General features: G+C 41.3%; 1 protein-coding gene across 3 annotated transcripts in view; it reads left to right on the plus strand.

Moving 5' to 3' along the window:
- Positions 1–10,097: 10,097 nt before the first annotated feature.
- The window catches only part of LOC131880623 (fibroblast growth factor receptor-like 1), a 10,601-nt gene continuing 3,388 nt past the window's right edge, over positions 10,098–17,310 (plus strand). The window contains exons 1-3 of one of the 3 annotated variants that reach the window (XM_059227298.1): positions 10,098–10,770; positions 13,474–13,562; positions 16,259–16,531. In XM_059227298.1, coding sequence (XP_059083281.1) covers positions 13,493–13,562; positions 16,259–16,531 — 343 coding nt within the window. In that variant the 5' untranslated portion in view covers positions 10,098–10,770; positions 13,474–13,492. Of the gene's footprint in view, positions 10,771–13,473; positions 13,563–15,529; positions 15,848–16,258; positions 16,532–17,310 lie in introns of those variants that run through there. The other 2 variants (XM_059227300.1, XM_059227299.1) reach the window with 2 other exon arrangements.

The following is a 17,310-nucleotide window of genomic DNA, read 5'->3' on the forward strand; positions in this document are numbered from 1 at the left end:
CCCTTATGATTGGATGGATGATTTGAATAAATTAAATACAACAAAATTGTTATCTAAAGATGATTTCTACAATAACTTGAGTAAAGAACACATACCTGTTGAAGAATATCAACATTACCTAAAAGTCATGGATAAACTACAAGTAAAGAAATTTCAAGATTATCATGGGGTGTACTTGAAAACAGATGTGCTACAATTAGCTGATGTATGTAATGAATATCGTTCATTGTGCATGGACAATTATGGGTTGGATCCTTTTCACTTCATATCAGCTCCTTCAATAACATGAAGGGCTGCTTTAAAAATAACAAAAGTAACACTGGAACCCCTTACTGATGTCAATATGTATAATTTTGTTCAGCGAGGGATTCGTAGAGGTGTTTCTTATACGTATTGCAACCAAGTATGCAAAAGCCAACAATAAGGAAAGTAAAGATTTGTATGATCCTGATAAGCTATCAAGTTACATTTCTTACATTGACATGAATAATTTGTATGGTTGGGCAATGATGCAACCTCTGCCAATTGGAGATTTCAAATGGTTAGAACCAAAACTGTACAAACAAACAAAAACAAAAAGATTTAATTTTATTTATGAAGTTGATTTGAAGTATCCCGAAAAGCTACATGATGACCATAATGACTTTCCTCTGGCTCCTGAAGTTTTTACTCCACCAGGAAGTAAACATGAAAAGCTAGTTCCTCATCTTGGAGTTAGAAAAAACTATATTGTTTCAGCAGATAACCTTAAATACTACTTATCAAAGGGAGTTATTTTAGAAAAAATACACAAGGTTTTGAGGTATCGGCAAGAGGCATGGTTAAAACCATACATAGAATTGAATACAAAACTAAGAGCTCAAGCTAAAAATGAATTTGAGAAGGATTTCTTCAAATTAATGAACAATGCTGTTTATGGACAAACCTTAATGGATGTTACAAAATTTAGTGACTTTGAACTTGTTAACAGTCAAACTAGATATCATTGGCTTCAAAGGAAATATTACAGGATACGAAATGAAATTATATATTCACAATGTAAAAAGTGTCAAGAACTTGATGCCGCGCGAGGCGCAGCCGAGCATAGCCCATGTCATGACTGTGATGATGATGAAATTCAAACTAGATATCATTGGCTTCAAAGGAAATATTACAGGATACGAAATGAAAATATATATTCACAATGTAAAAAGTGTCAAGAACTTGATGCCGCGCGAGGCGTAGCCGAGCATAGCCCATGTCATGACTGTGATGAAGATGAAAACTGCTTTGTAGGAATAGAAAAAATTAAACATACAGTTTGCTTTAACCGACCAATATATGTAGGTTTTCAGATTTTAGAGTTATCTAAACTACACATGTATAAATTCTGGTATGATGTTTTAAGAGCCAAGTATGGTGACAAAATACGTCTGCTAATGACTGACACTGATAGCTTTATCTTCCAAATCTTTTGTGAAGATTTAGACAAGGAATTGCTTAAAATGACTGACTCTTTTGACTTCTCTAACTATGACCAGAATCATTCATTGTATTTGTCAATAAGCAAAAAAATCCCTGGTTATATGAAAAATGAATTTCCAACTAAAATTATTACTCATTTTGTGGGGATTAGAAGCAAAGAATATGCATTTAAATTTTTAGATGGGAAAGAAGAAAAAAGAGCAAAAGGGATCACTAAGGTAAATCAAAAACAAAGTCTCAATTATGCAGATTATGAACACAGTGTGTTTGACAACATAGTTAAAGTTTTAACTGAAACCAAACTTCAATCAAACAAACTCAAAATGCGGTTGATAGAACAAGAAAAAACTTCATTGTCTAACACTGATGATAAGCGAGTTTGGGTAGGAAGAACCCAGAAGTATGAAGATTTTGATGCTACATTGGCATGGGGACATTATCGATTGAATCGATAATGTCCCGTTCTCGTTCAACGAGACCACCACAGGCGGAACGCTCAAGTGCTTATTAGAATGAATTTAAAAAAAAGGTAAAATACCTAATTAAAAAGGTAAAAGACTTTTTTTTAAAATTACACATTATTGAATCATGTAATTAAAATGTGATAAAATTGAAAAATGATAATATTTACCCAGGTTCCCATTCATCAAAAAGGTTAATTGTGTCAGAATCCCCATTTATATACTACTAAAGCGACCCAAAGACAGGTCTTGATGAACGAAGAAATCATGTGCGGAACGTTGCCGGGGAGTTTGGTCGGGTTCAGGTGGGCGAGCGATGAAGAAGACGTTTTTTTCATGTCGTCTTTCTTCGTGAAGGAATATCCGTTAAATGGGTGATTTACGGGCAAGAGGCTCGTAAAGATGTTCTTGAGATGAGAAAGAAAGAGACACCAACGAACTTTGTGCCAACATCACCAGTTCATCACCATTCCAAGGGATTCCCTTTTGGAGCTTTTTTCCGTCTGCTTCTTTTCCTTTCGTTGCTGTCTGCTGTACTTGAACTCGTCAAATTTGAACCTGTCAAGCTCTTGACAAGTTCAGCAAATATAAGAGATGTCTCTTGAAGATTCATCATTCTCACCTTAAAGCGATGTAGATGTGTGAAAAGTTCGTCCACGTAATGAATATTCTTTGAGTGACTGAAGAGCTACACGCAATATGAATCCTTCCAACTGTTGAAAGCATAGCGCTGTTAAAGCATTTAAATCGATGTTGATATATCGTTCCAGCAGTAACCAATAATGGGTCATCATATCATTTGAAAAAAAAAATGACATTTGTATTAAAGATGGATTGGATGGTGATGCACTTTAAGGCTTCTATCCTAGTGTAGTACATGTGATAGCTGAGTTATAATTGCTGTAGATAAGGATCAGGTCTTTTTTATGGCTCGAGTTATTTTTGGTGGTTTATACGTAATGGAAACTGTAACAGATGCCATGTATGGCATTCATCTGATTTATTGGCACGAATAGATAGCTGCTTGTCTCCAGATGAAAGTGTATCAAATACTTTTACCGCTTGTGCAACCATCTTTTCATTAATAGTAAGGTAAGTAGCGCTTTGGAGGACCAGAAAAGACCGTCGAGTTGAGGGTACCTCATAATCATTCCGTAATTCAGAACAGGCCCTTAAAAGGTGGTGATGAAGTTGTTTGCCTTGTCTAGAAGCCCAAGTTAAGGTTGTAAACTTGGGGGCTATATAAAATGCTCATATGGAATCAGTCATAAAAAGCTAAGATCTCGCTGTGTTTCAGGGGGCTATTGATTTGAGTAATCCAGTCGCTCATTAATTTAGTCATGAGCGTTAAAAGCTAACCTCGCAAACTTTGCATGCCCGTGGTTTAGAAAATTAACTCTAATATTGACTTACAGGGTGCGCACAATAAAATGTAACTCTGTGATGATTCGTGGCATCACGGAGAAACGAGAGAATGAAGTTTCATGGCATTTTCATCTTTGGGACATTTTAGCTTAACATCAAACAGAAAGAAAAAAAAACAATTTCGGTTATTCTTCAGCATGTTCTATTTGAATCTGCAAGGTTTTAGCAACGTTTTGACTCTTCTTTTATCCAGGTTTTTACTATTCTCACCATCAGCACTCAGGGGTCCAGAAGACTTGAAGATCAGTTTGTGCAGGAAAGATCACAGTAAACCAGTTGTTTGACAAATTCATTAATAAAAGTTATTGCTTGATTAGGCCTACCTTCATAACACTTGCTCATATAATCAAGGCAAACTGCATCTGTCGACCCTCTGGTCAGAATTTTATGTTTATTCCAACTTGTTTTACCAAAATGTTCAACATTTGTCACCACTTCCAATCGTCATGTTCACCCTGTAACGGCATTTAGTTTCTGCTACCTTCTTGCTGCATTGCTGCGTACAGACCTTCTCAAAAGAGGAGGGAAAGGGTGTTCTCTATTCAGCCAACTACCTATTTAGTGGCCGAGGGTTTGAATGGCCAGACAATGTTTGTTTTATGAGGGTTGCGTTTACTTAATGACCAGGGGGGAACGGACAACCCAACCAAAAGAAAAGGGTTGGCCAGCCGTCCCAAAATGACACTAGCACGAGAGGATCCTCATCTCGACCACAGTTCACTTTTCCCCTGTATTCGATAACTACGAACCAAGTTCTAACCCAATGGTTGAACCTTTGAATGAATGTCAGAAATCGATTAGTGTCTCTACTTGCACGAGAAAATGATTGGGGAGTGAGGACTCAGAAAAGGCCAAAGGAGACGATTGTTGATCGAATTTGAGTCCAATAATGATGATTGATGCGGGTCAAGATAAAAATCTCGGTCTAACGAACTCAGAATAACGAACATCGGCCCTCGTCAGCTGATTGAAAGTCGATGTGTGTTTTTTCATCTCATCCTCGGAATGTGCTGACGGTTTCAACTACTTGCTCGGATGTCACATCACAACATATGGTGGCCTCAATTTGATGTTCAGAAGGCGCTCCTTGAACACTTGCATCTTGTCATTTGCATCTCGGATGTCTCGGGGACTGGAGCGAGAAAAAGAGCAGCAAATTTAGGACTCATGTCCGCAGGCATCAGGGCTTTGGATTTCGGCTTCGTAATTTAATGATAGAGATGTGATATTATTTCATCTCCCCACCACCACCACCAGTATCAACAACAGTCTCTGTTGCTTCTTGTGTACCTCACGGGCATCTCTCATCTTTCTTGCCTTGAAGTCTTCTTGACTAATGGACATGGAACATTCAGATTCATGGGAAAATGCCGCTCTTCTTAGACCATTTTCGGATCTTTTTTATGGCAAGCCCGAAAGTTCTTTTTGGAATTTTAGGGAAACGCATTTGTAAACCCATAAACCGGTGCTCCTTTTTGAAAGCATCTTTCAATAAGAATAATTAATAGGCTACATTACCAGGGAGGATGCTTTTCATTGCTTTAATTCAATAGGACGATTACGTGGGTGCTGCGGATGACATTTCCACGGATTGCTTGTTTCATTTCTTTTCTTCGGTGAACGCATGCGCGCTGAATGTAATGTTGACCTAGAATATAAACGATTTTTTCAATTTGACTTTCAAATTCCTGCCCAATAATTGTTACATGCTCCCTACGTATATCAAACGGAAGCAAATTGAACAATAGCGGAGCCCAACAAACTGAAAAAAAGTGGAGGACGACTTCCTTGCAATCTTTATAAACTAGTGGTGATTCCCGAGAGCTTGAAGGTGCTCTTAAAAATTCACATGAAATCTTAGATGGCTTCTAGAGCTGAGCTAGAAATTGGCTGGGATAGAACTATGCAGTACCTCTATTTTGGCACGTCTTTTTCTGCACTTTTTCGCAGTTCCGGATTACCTTTTGACCTGCGCTATATTGAACAATGATTGCCCTTCCTTGCCAATGTCTGGATTGCAATACGGGCTCTTATCATAGAGTGAAAATGATTAAAGGATACCGAGAGTGACAATCGAACAGCGCTTAAATCTGAAAGTCTTTCACTCCAAGTGGTTTAGATTGGCTATAAAAGCATTGTCGCTTCAAGGTAAAATCAATTATAGCTTTGAATTAAGGCATCTATATTTTTCTTCAGAGGTGATGGACTAATATTGCAAGTTCCATGTTGAAAAATATCGATAATGATGGTAATATATTTCCGGGGTTATTTTGAGATATTTGGAAAGAAGTTTGTTCCTCAGTCCCTCGTGTGCCTTATCCCTCACTTGTAAACATTTGTTGAAAAGCCCTCCAAAAATTTGAATATGAGTCTCATTCGATGCTGGAATATGTTGTTTCTTTAATCTGCGTAAAATCTTCTTGATAAAGTATATGTACATTTGTCCCTCTTATTACTCTTTCGCATCTGTCAATCAAATAGTTCGACGGCTTGCATGAAAAAACGCGCCTTTCAAAAGGCAAATCGACATTCATATTGCATTTCCTTTAAATCGCAATCAATCTCAAAATTGACATATTTCTCAAATTCCTCGAGACTCCGCCAAAGCATTCCAAATCAATACCTTACTTTGCTTTATCGGGCGAGTTCACTTCATCACGAGGCCAACCCTTTTCTGAAATCATTCTTCAGACTTCGCTGAAGATTGACTGAAATTGACTGCTCAAAACTATTTTGCTTAAATAGCCAGTTAATGATCAGGCATATTCTAAAAAGGTTTTTGTTGGCGTGGAATTTTCAATTTTCTCCATAATCGGCAAACATAGTGAACCTTCACCACCTCTCTGCTTTTCTTAAACAGATCTATTGTTCATAATATTTGACATCTACGTATACCAACCTTCCAACACAATGAATGCAGATGATGAAAGATTGAACAAGCATACGTATGCACGGCGAGTGTTCGAAGCTATTGCTCAAGAATTCGTATTCGTTTTCTCCTATTCAGACCCTATGGCACACTGACCACAAATTCCATAAATACCTAGTACCTGGATTTGTGCGATGCACCCGAACATTGTTTAAAATATAGGTCCTGACCTTTTCTCATCATGATCTTCATCGGTGGCGCTTGAAGTGAATGTCCGGCATGGAGAAATACAGAAAGACATGAATGGTAATATGTAATTCTGCGGTGGACTCGCACACATGCATGCACGGTACAGTCATAATTATAGAGGCAAGTCAGCCAGTCAAGCCATGGACAAAAAAGTCAAGAATTTGGGGAAAATTCACATCCCATTGTTTCGAGTCCTTCCCTCTCGAGTCGGTTTTTTGTCCACAAAATATGAATCAGAACTCAACACAGACCAATGCCGAGAAATGAGAATTGAGATTGTTTCATCTCTTCTGCCTCTTTGACATGACAATGTGTGTGTGTGTGAGTACATCCACTTAATGATTAGTTCATGTCAAACTTCAATTATTCTTTTGAAACAGTGCTTCACGATATCGAGGCGGCCAAGTTGCAAAGCTTGAAAACTTATCAAAATCGTTGTTCAATGTGGTTTGTTTTGTTTTTTTCGCATGGTGCTATAATGGTTCCATGTGCAAGTCCATCAGTGGGTTAACGATATGAGCAAATACATTTCTGGTTTCCCACTAGATGAAAAGAAATGATGATGATTGTTATTCTGGAGGGCTCTTTCCGCGGCTTTTGTTCACAAATTGCCTTTTTATGGTCTTTGGCAAAGTTCAGCAGGTTCAACGATCTCATTTTGAGTTTGTGCCAAGACTTTGGCGGCTCGTAAAACGGGAGACTCTGCGAAATTAGCGGCAGGCCTCTTTTGGTCTCGAAGTCTATCTATCTACGTTCATGTAGCTAGCTTGATGGCTGGCTGGCTGGCTGGCTAGTTAGCTTGCTTGCTGAACGTGCTTAACACGTTGCCCCTTCATCTGTCCGATCCCACAGACCAAACAAGGCCTCATCGAACGACCAAGCGAACGACTTGGTCGCTCAAGGTAATAAAAGATAACAGACCAATGCACAAATACAATGGCGACCTTTCTATATTATATTTATCCCCTGATAACCGGGAAGTATTCGAAAATGTAGGTGTTCACAAACCACACGAACGTTGACGAAGTCGAAATCTTATTTTAACGGCTGGAAACTTGTAATTTATATTTCAGTTTTGCTTGGTTCTACGTGAGGCAAGCGTGTGTTTTTTGCCTTGGAATTTGAGTCAAGCTGATATTGAAATACTGGCAAGTGTTGTTTGAACTAGAGACTAACTTGCTCGTCTGTCTCTCAAGAGTTTCTCTGAAAAGCGAAGAAGAGCTTAAGATGGATTAATGAGGCATCAAAAGTGATTCAACTTCTCAGTCTGCCAAAGCCAACAAAACCCAATAACAGCCAATCCAAAAAGTTTTGAATGTTGGATTTGAGGGGAGATTACTTTTTTCAATCAATCGACGACGTGAATGGTCGTTGAATGAAACTTGAAATATGTTCTGTGGACTTCCTCTATTGTCCAATTGTCGGTATACGTCGTCATTCATCTGAAGATTTGATCGTGCTTCGACAAATATACATGGAATAGGATATGAAGAGCTACACTCAGCTCTGTTGAACTAAGAATTCTTTTTCAGGGGAGAAAACGTCAAAATGAAAGAAAGGAACAATAATAATTCGAGGAAGCTCCTGTCTCACCATGGGGGGTTTCAGGGAGCAAACCAACCCTGCCTGGTATTTGTCTCCTTTGGTTCCCTTTTTCTTCCACGAAATGCAGGGTGTTAAAAACAGGCCACTTTAAAGGCTACCGAAAACCAGCATTATTCATAACAACACCGGGTGACGATGAAACGACTAATTCGATGTCTCGTTTCATTGATTTGAATATTTTATGGCATAGACAAAAACATCGTCAATGCCTTTTTATTGGACGCATGGTTGGCTAGTCATATATTTATTGGAGAGGATTTCATTTTTCCCACTTTGCACCGGATCCTGAATGGACATCCACAAATCATGGTGGTTCGAATTCGTGTGAAAAACATATCTTTTTAGCTTTCTCCCCAATGAATTTGGATGGACTTGCTCAGGAATCACCCGTTCGAGGAGGGGGTTAGAATTTCCCATCCAAAAAGGATAGAGCCAGGAATGCTTTCATAAAAGTGTTGGATCGACGAGGGGATTAGCAGCTGGTGAATTTCAGGTTTATTCAAGGAATCAAAGGACGAGCTCGGAGGAGAGAGAGACAAGGATTTGGAATGAAGGGAAAATCCCTTTGGTTGGTCGGGGTTCCCTGTCTTCTTGGGTCCGATTCTGGCCCACGACAAGGACCATAACAACGTCGACGAAGATGAACACGGCCAACTGGACTCCGATCATCAAAGCAAACCCCCAAAAGGATTTATTTTGTTTTGTGGGTTTTCGACTGTCAACTCGAGGCGATTTGGGACGGGTCCTTCATAAATTCGATTCGTATAGGCTACACGAGTAGAAATGAAGTGGGAATGATAATCAGTGTAAAAGAGTCTCCTTTATCCTGTTCTTCCGTGTCAAAAGATAAGGTCTTTTTCCCAATTTTAAGAATGTGCTGGACTCCTTAAGTTCTCGCCTTTATTGGCTGGACGAGCTACAAGCGTAGAACGATAGACACTGATAAAAGTGGACAAACTGTCCAGTTTGAAGTGGACAACGTCGACTGCTACTGGCTCTTAAGTGATAAGGGTGGGATTTGGCAATATCTCCAAGGATCAACAGACTTGTCAATCAGTCACTTCAAAGAAAACTAAAGCTCGAATTCTTGTCTAATCACGTTAGTTCTTCTTAAAAATCAGGGTGGAGCCATGAAATCAATTCCAACCACCGTAACTACGTAGAAGACAAAAATCTGTCTCGTCATCTCTTCCGAGCAAAAGGGATCCACCCTCGAACCTCTCCAAAAGCAAGCCACCCGAGACACTGTACATAGGTACAGATCATGTGCTGAAAATACCTCAGAACATACAACTTCATTTTCATCACCATCATCTCGCTCTTGCCGTATCGTCTCGCTCTTCTTATCAAGTGCAAGACGTCTCCAATTACTGGACGGATCGTGGTGAAAATACCTCAGAACATACAACTTCATTTTCATCACCATCATCTCGCTCTTGCCGTATCGTCTCGCTCTTCTTATCAAGTGCAAGACGTCTCCAATTACTGGACGGATCGTGGTGAATGCACTCATGGACCTCAAGTGTATATTGCGGACGGTGTGGAACTGCTCTCCGGGTATGCAAAAGCTGCCTTGACTCCCACAAATTGCTTCCAAATAACTCTACTCCCTGTCGTCTGTCTTCGACAATTAGACTCACTCAGAAATTGAAATTCAGTCTCCATGTGAGGAGGAGACGATAGAGTAGGACGAGGTGGACGAGGTGAGGAGCATCACTATCCTCAGTGATGTTGTTGCACTCCGTCGGTTTGCCAACCTTATTTTCTGTTCAATTCAACCTCCCTTGAAGCGATAAGCACGTTTTCTTCCCTCTGTGGGACGTCTGTCAGCTCTGCAATCTCCGGGCTGACATTGCTACAGGAACGCCAAGCTGTCAACACACCTGCGGGTCAAATGCTCCATACCTGTGAACCAATGCCAAACAGACCTATGGTGGGGGCAAAATAGATCCTGGACTAAATATAACCCGCTTAGGCTACCGAATTCACCACGAAAGGAAGGTTTTTACCGACTCGAGGTCACGGATTTGAAGTTGTGAGGAGTGTTTCCATCTGAAATTTGGCCACAGAACGGACCAAATGTCATCCCTTCAGCCATTCAGGTCTATGCTCACCGGGGAACATCATTGAGCGCGCTCGTCCTCCCTATTGCAGGGAGAACTTGAAGCTTAACGAGGGGAAGAAGAACGCCGGCCAAGAATGTAGCTCTCCTAGTCCGTTTCGAATCCAAGAGCATTCAGTAGTCCATTGACAGTCGCCCAACTCAATGCTTAACCTGAGTGTTTTTGGACTGTCATCGTTTCTTACCATCGACGGGAGTCTTAGTGTTCATAGTAGAGCAGTGATTTTTCCATTCAATATTGTTTGCTGGGCGTCCACCTCTTGCCTTAAGACATGATTTCGAGCATTCGAAACCTTTGACAATCAGTGCGAGTGAACGGCCAAATAGTTGTCTGGGACTGTCCGTTAGCAGAGTGCTTGTTAATTTCGTGCTTGATAAAGAGTTGTAAATCCGTCGAGAAATTGTAAAGACAAACACACGATCGTGAGCGGTGTAGTGACCAAATCTACAAGAATAACACACAAACGTCTGATAAAAACGCACCCACACTCACAGCATCGCGAAAGGCACAGCAGTATGAGCTGAATCCATGGGCAACTTGGCGTAAATTCTGGCTTTTCTTGCATCAATCCGAGGTGAGTGATTTGCTATGGATTTTACGATATGTATTACTTGTCCATCATCTGCTGCAGTCAATGACCCTTAACATGACAAGGATGTATCCATTTTCACACCAAATTTAGAGCCCAAAGTTCTTCACTGACCAATGGGGGGAAAGCGGACGTGCTACAAACGGCCAGAGTAAATAAACATCAATTAATCGCCACGAATTGCGCCCCACACGCCCACACCCAAATCAGTTCACATTTCAACACATGTCAACTACTGGGCTAAATCAGAGAGAGAAAGAGACAGAAACTTCCAGTTGAAAACTGTGGCAGACAGAGCATTGGACAGAATGCTAACTGATTTGATCCTCAAACCCACGTAGGTCGGCGACAAAGAGAGTCTCTAGTGGATACTTCATGGGCGAGATCACTTTTGATCACCTCGAATCCAACGTTCGAATGGCGGTTGCACGTGTTCACGATATTTCATTGTCCAGGAATTGGTTGATCTCTTCGATCTGAGAGACCAAGACCGGCTCGATCTCTTGTTTGCTGTAGAAAGGCAGTGGTCCTAGTTGAGTTTCAAATGGCCATATGAGCTCCACTAACTCAGACGAAACCTATGGGGGATTTCAATGTGTCCGTGTGTGCATGCTGAAAGTTCTAATTATTCATGGCCCCCCTCGAGTGCCTGAGAATTGCACCCGACTCACTCACCGTAAGGGGTGGGTCGGGGTTTGAAATATGTGGAAAATGATGGAGTTCGCTTTGACTGTTCGTTTTCATCATTCATCTTCAAGCCGAAAGAGAGGAGCTACTTAACGATCTTTTTTTTCTGTGCCTTCTCTGAATCGGTCTCTTTCTCTCTTTGGTTGGCACACATGAATATCATCTGTACAAGTGTGTTTCAGGTTTCCGAATTCCAACAAGTAGTATTCCTGGCTTCAATTGAAGTGCTTGAGATTGCTTGTGCAGCTAAAAGTTGTATTGTTCATAACTCATAAGCAAACGAAAGTGTAACTTCAAACGCATCCCAATCATTGAAGCGATGCCAAGACGTGTCTGGAGAATATCCCAATTCGGATGCTATTCAAAGCTAGAACCCTTCATTTCCCAGGGTCGCTTAGGTGACCTTTGGAGAAGCTTGTTAGTGCATTCGTGTGTATGAGGAACAGCTAATGAGATGACCCAAGTTGCTACGTAATTGAAAGCGTTCACCCCCTGATTTCCAATGATCTGTGTCATACTGCCTCGCTAGCTTCGTTGTAAGGGGTACGTACGAGTACGTACCTTCAGTACCTTCAGTGTGTCTTCAGCGTGTCTTCAGTGTGTCTGCAGCATTCGAAAAGATTCTTGCAACCCTCTTATCGTCTCTGTGTTGTACTATATTGGAATTTATGAATACCAACACAACAACATTCTTGCCCAAATTAGTTTCTCACACAAGCGAGTTGGGGAAGGGAGTTCTTTTGGGGCCAAAGTTGATCTGCTTAGTACCATACCATGGACGCTCGTAGGCGGATCTTTGTCGGGCCAAGGCTGTTAAAAGGTAGTGATAATACTGCCAAATGAGCAATGGCACAAACAGTTTGGGCCATTTGTAAAAGAGCGGAGGAAACTCCTGTCTACTTAGTGACATTTCAGAGTAAAGTTATGGGATTTTTATGCAACACCACCCTATATTTCATGCGCTCAAGTCGCCATATTTTATCTCCAGCCGTCCGAAAATGATTCTAGGCCACACTCTGGAGGCTAGTATTTTCTTTAATTTGACGGCCTTATTTCACCTTCACATGAATTCTCGGTTCATTTGCTTCAGACCCGTTCATTTGTCAAAATCGTCTTTCGCACCTTGTTTGAGGCCCAATTACGGAAAGCGGGGAGCTCTTTTTTGTGTTCAAACCCTCGAGTGAAATGAAATGTTGCTTCAAATCCGCCCCAAAACGGCCACAAGCATATTTGAAAAGTGCAAAAAGAGGCAAGTCTCGAGAACACGAATTTTAAATGAGGAGTCCTTCCGTCCAAAGCCCCAATTCAATTCAGACCAAAATGTTCAAACCTTTTTTCGTTCATACCTGGGAGTGATTTTCTTTGATTGTAAACACCGGGCTGAAGTAAGGCGAACATGAAGGGTGGGTGTGAAAGGCAAGAGGAGAAGCAAAAAAAAAGACACATCTTCTAGTTACACCCTCTCGACGCTTTTTCCTGCCTTCAAACTTGGCGAGAACTCGAATAGTACCACCAAAAGAGACCCAATCCAACATTCGTGGAAACTCGACGTCCCATACTTTGAAAGTCTTAGATGACTAGATGGGGTATGCTTACTTGCCCTCAAGCTCCGAAATGGGGCCAAGAGACTGGTTTAGATTTTTCTGTTCCATCTTGCCTGATGGTGCCAATTGGCCGAGAGAACCACTTGTCCACCATGCTGAGAGGCCTTTGCAAGGTCCAAAAATGTCTTTCACGGCTTTTGACGCAGTCATAAGCCTAGGGATGGAATTTATTCATTTTTTTCATATAAGACTTGTTTCCACCAACAGGGGTTGTGGCGTTTTTAAATGGAACTAGATCCGAATTATTTAATCTATAAGTTCGAATTTCATTTTGGTGGCCCTTCTCCCTCCTTTCAAAACAATATGATCTGACCTGGGAAAGTTGATCTCGATTTTCCTTTTGGAAAGGAAGGGAGCACGAAATTCTTGGGAGTCATTCTCGACGTTTTATTTTCAGGTGTTGGAACTACTACAAAATGTCCGCTCAAAGGATAATCGTTTTATCTCTCTTGGCCGTGGCGCTCGTGCATGGAAACGCCATCAAAGGTAAGTGTTTACTAGTTGGACATCTCTGAAAAAGGATCATGACCACAAACATTCATTTGCATACCAATGGGGCCCTTTAGAAGGTTCTGATTTCGCCGAATGACAAGTGAGCTATAATAACTCTTTGGCACTTGACTCCCATCTGAAAGACCAACAATCGGCCGTAAAGCGCTTCATAACAAATTTCAAATTGAAATTTTCCTTCTATTACTATTCCATTATGGGAGCTACATCCAATTCTGATCCACTACCTCTTCGTCAGATGACATGAAACGTATCCCCAAATGGCATTAAACTGACACTTTGCATGATATAGCGCTTCATTTGGATGGATAGGTGGATGGATGCATGAGTGAGCGAGAAAGAAGGCATTGGCCGCCGCATACTTTTATTCTCTCCGTCCCGCCAAAGCATTGAGTATCTAAAGAGGATCTTGAAAAATATTTGAGAGATTCCGACTCGAGCCAGCCTCGAGCCTGGATGTGCTCCTCGAATCTCCTCATGATGATGTTGAGCAGGAGGAAGAGGAAAAGTAGGAGGTGGAGGAGAAGACTCGAAGTACTACCTCGGAGGACTTCAAAAAGTTGTCTCAAACACTTTTGCCGTCGTTTTCGCCTTGTTAGACATGTTGGATTTGGCCCTTTGCACAAAAGAGGCGCATTATTCAATGGGCCGTGAACGACGATGAGTTTCCCAGTCTCTCAGATAAGATTGTTAAAGGTGTGAGGTATTCGAGAATACATCCAACGACTAGAACAACGATGAGGTGGAAAAGCATGGAAACAGAAAAGAAATACTCGCAATTCCTGACAGATCCAATTGGACAAGCTAATTAAATTCTGCTGGCCCCTGCCAAACGCTTGGCCACGATTTCCTGACGTTGGAAGAAAAGTCTCGCATCGCAACTAGCTCTCAAATGGATCCGTAACTACTTCTGATTACGCTTGTGTCCTTCGAGTCAATTTGGTAGCAAATGGGAAAATAATCAGTTTGGCTTCCCTTAAAACAACCTGATCCAAATACTTCTTCGGGCAGAACCTGAATTGAGATATGGGATTAGGCTAGTAGATGTTATATCAAGTTACACTAGAAGGAGCTAATCCACCTGAAGAACTTTCTGAAACCTCAGATGTGAATGTTGTTGTTTTATTTTCTCCTCAGAATCTTTGTCCAATGAGTGCATTGCATACAAGCTGAACAAGTAAACACACGTTTTGAATTTCACACCAGATCCCGTCTCTCTTCTCACCATCCATCAATCCTGTGGCAAAATGTTTTGGCTTCCACATTGGCCACCAACAACATATGGACAAAAGGTCCGGCCGAGTAAATTTCCCTCAAAAACACAAATAAAAGAAGCCCCCACCGCAAAAAGTGTGTCAATTATCGTTGGTGATGGTGTAACCCAATTTTGGGAGCAAAAAGTGGACAAAACACAATGTAAACTTCACGCCGTGGTATTGACAGATCTCTCAAGATCGCTCTGATGGAGCAAAAAAGGTCAAGTCTTTCTTTTATTTGCCACTAAGAAATTCAGGCGCACATTGGCAACTGAGATCTACCTACTGAACTCGGAGAGAAATAGAGAGAGAGAGAGAGCCTGTGGATCAAAAGTTAGTCAGTCCAAGGGTAGAAATGTGTCATTCGAGCGGGATTTCGAGGATCCAATTGCATTTTCCATTAGCCCTAAAAACTTGCATTCCGGAGGTTGCATTGATAGCAATCCAATGTTTACGCTCCGATCAGAAAATTCCTTCCCGTTGAAATAATAGCGATGCTGGACAAATGAGTAACACTCACACAAAGCAATGATAACAAAAGTCTACTTAGTACTAAGCATTGTTCAATCTTGACAAAGCCATGTTTGAACTGATCCCGATGATATCGGTGATGCTTTAAGCCTCTCAAATGTCAATGCCACCCTGGGATGAAGCTGATAAATCCCATCACACAAACAAAGCAGATCGACTACATGTAGTACAGTAGGATAGGATAGGATGTCTATGTATATGGATGTGAGAAAGCGCTCGAGAAATATCCTGTAAACGAACACGATGGGGATTACGAACTCCGACGTCCGATGCAACATAAACTCTGGATTAAAATAGTTGCGAGTAAATCCTTTCAGTTTGTCTCTCGCTCGTTAATCCAGGTGATCAAAGTTGTTGTATTCGTTGTTATAGTAGTAGCAGTAGAGTAGTGATAGTAATAGTCCTAGTAGTAGCAATATGAATAGCAGGTGACAACAATGGCCAAGGAGCTCCGATCCTCATCCTCCATCTGGGGTACGGTACTGTATGTTGTATACACGGGGTCCAATATCTGAAACTCAGGTGTTGCTCCCGTATTGCTCTCTATTTCTTTCTCTGGCCATTGGGATCGCTGTAATCCGTACCCAGGTACTAGGCCAACAATAACTCTCAACGGTTAGTTATGAATTGGATTGGACGGCCAACCATTTCTTGGCCAGTTTCTATGGGTTTTGTCCGAAACGCTCATCAATAAGAGCTTCCAAGGGGATTGAGGTTTGAGTTCAAATCCCAACCAAGTATGGAAACTGCCAACCCACCAACTCAGAAGCTTTCTTTCTTTCTGTCTCGGCGACTGCGACTCTTGTCCCAAGACTTGTGAAATGTTTGCTCAACTCAAACGACCACCGCTCTAATGGTCTCCTCCTACTTCTCGATCCATTTCAGGACCACCCTTAGCTGATCCGAAAGAGGTGCAGAACGTGGTCAGACTTGGAGAGGATACCAAGATCGTGTGTCCCATCTCCGGATATCCTCGTCTCATCATCTCGTGGAGCAAAGGCAACGACGACGTCATGGAGTACTCGTGGACACGCTTTCGACGTAACAAAAAATCCCTGAAAATCAAAGATGTGGAGCTGGGGGATGCTGGCACGTATGTGTGCAAGGGAACCAATGGTTTCGGCTCGGATGAGGCGAAAATCAAACTGATCGTCATCGGTAAGAAATTGCTCAAATTGTTCTATGTAGGTTAGGTTTGAAGCGGAGAATTGTGCCGAAGGGCCAGGTCTCATTTTACATGGGAGTCCATATAGTTTTTCCCCCACCACTTTTTTTTGTTTTGGGTCCGAGTGTCAAGATGAAATATGAGTCCCATTAAGGACAGAGCAAGAAATCGCTCCTAAAACAGCTAATCCTATGAAACCCAATCGGTCTTGGTACTTCATACGAGTCTCCACTCAGGACCAGCAAAAAACAAGTTAAAGTGAGCGACCCTATTAGACCAAGATTGAAGCAAAATTAAGAGACGATCATTGTTCAAGATAAAGCGAGAGTTGACAAAAATACAACCATTCGGGTGAAATGAGATTCGGTCTTTCGGGCCTCATTCATTGCTAGGTAAAACCTCATTGAATTATTGATGAATGGCAATGGTCCATTTGAAGTCTCAAACTTCTGCAAAGAATCATTTCGATGAATATGTAATGGTTTGTTGAGCTTTATTGAGACTCAGGGCTCACCCGAGTTCTTGATCTTCTTGAAGCACTTTTAACAAGGGGAGAACGATGACGATAAAGAATGGAGCAAAAAATCGTCGTTAGACAAGACAAGACGACGACACACTTTTTCCCCTCCTTACCTCCTTGAGAGTGTATTTGAAGATCTAAATGTGGGCTAATTAATAAGTGGTTGAAATGGAGGGATGACGAAGGATGGAAAGCCTCCAAAACGTCTTTTCTCATGGAGGCTCCTTCAAACATCGTACAAGATCAAGATCC

This window comes from Tigriopus californicus, chromosome 5, assembly GCF_007210705.1.
Source record: "Tigriopus californicus strain San Diego chromosome 5, Tcal_SD_v2.1, whole genome shotgun sequence".
NCBI classification, from domain to species: Eukaryota; Metazoa; Arthropoda; class Copepoda; order Harpacticoida; family Harpacticidae; genus Tigriopus; species Tigriopus californicus.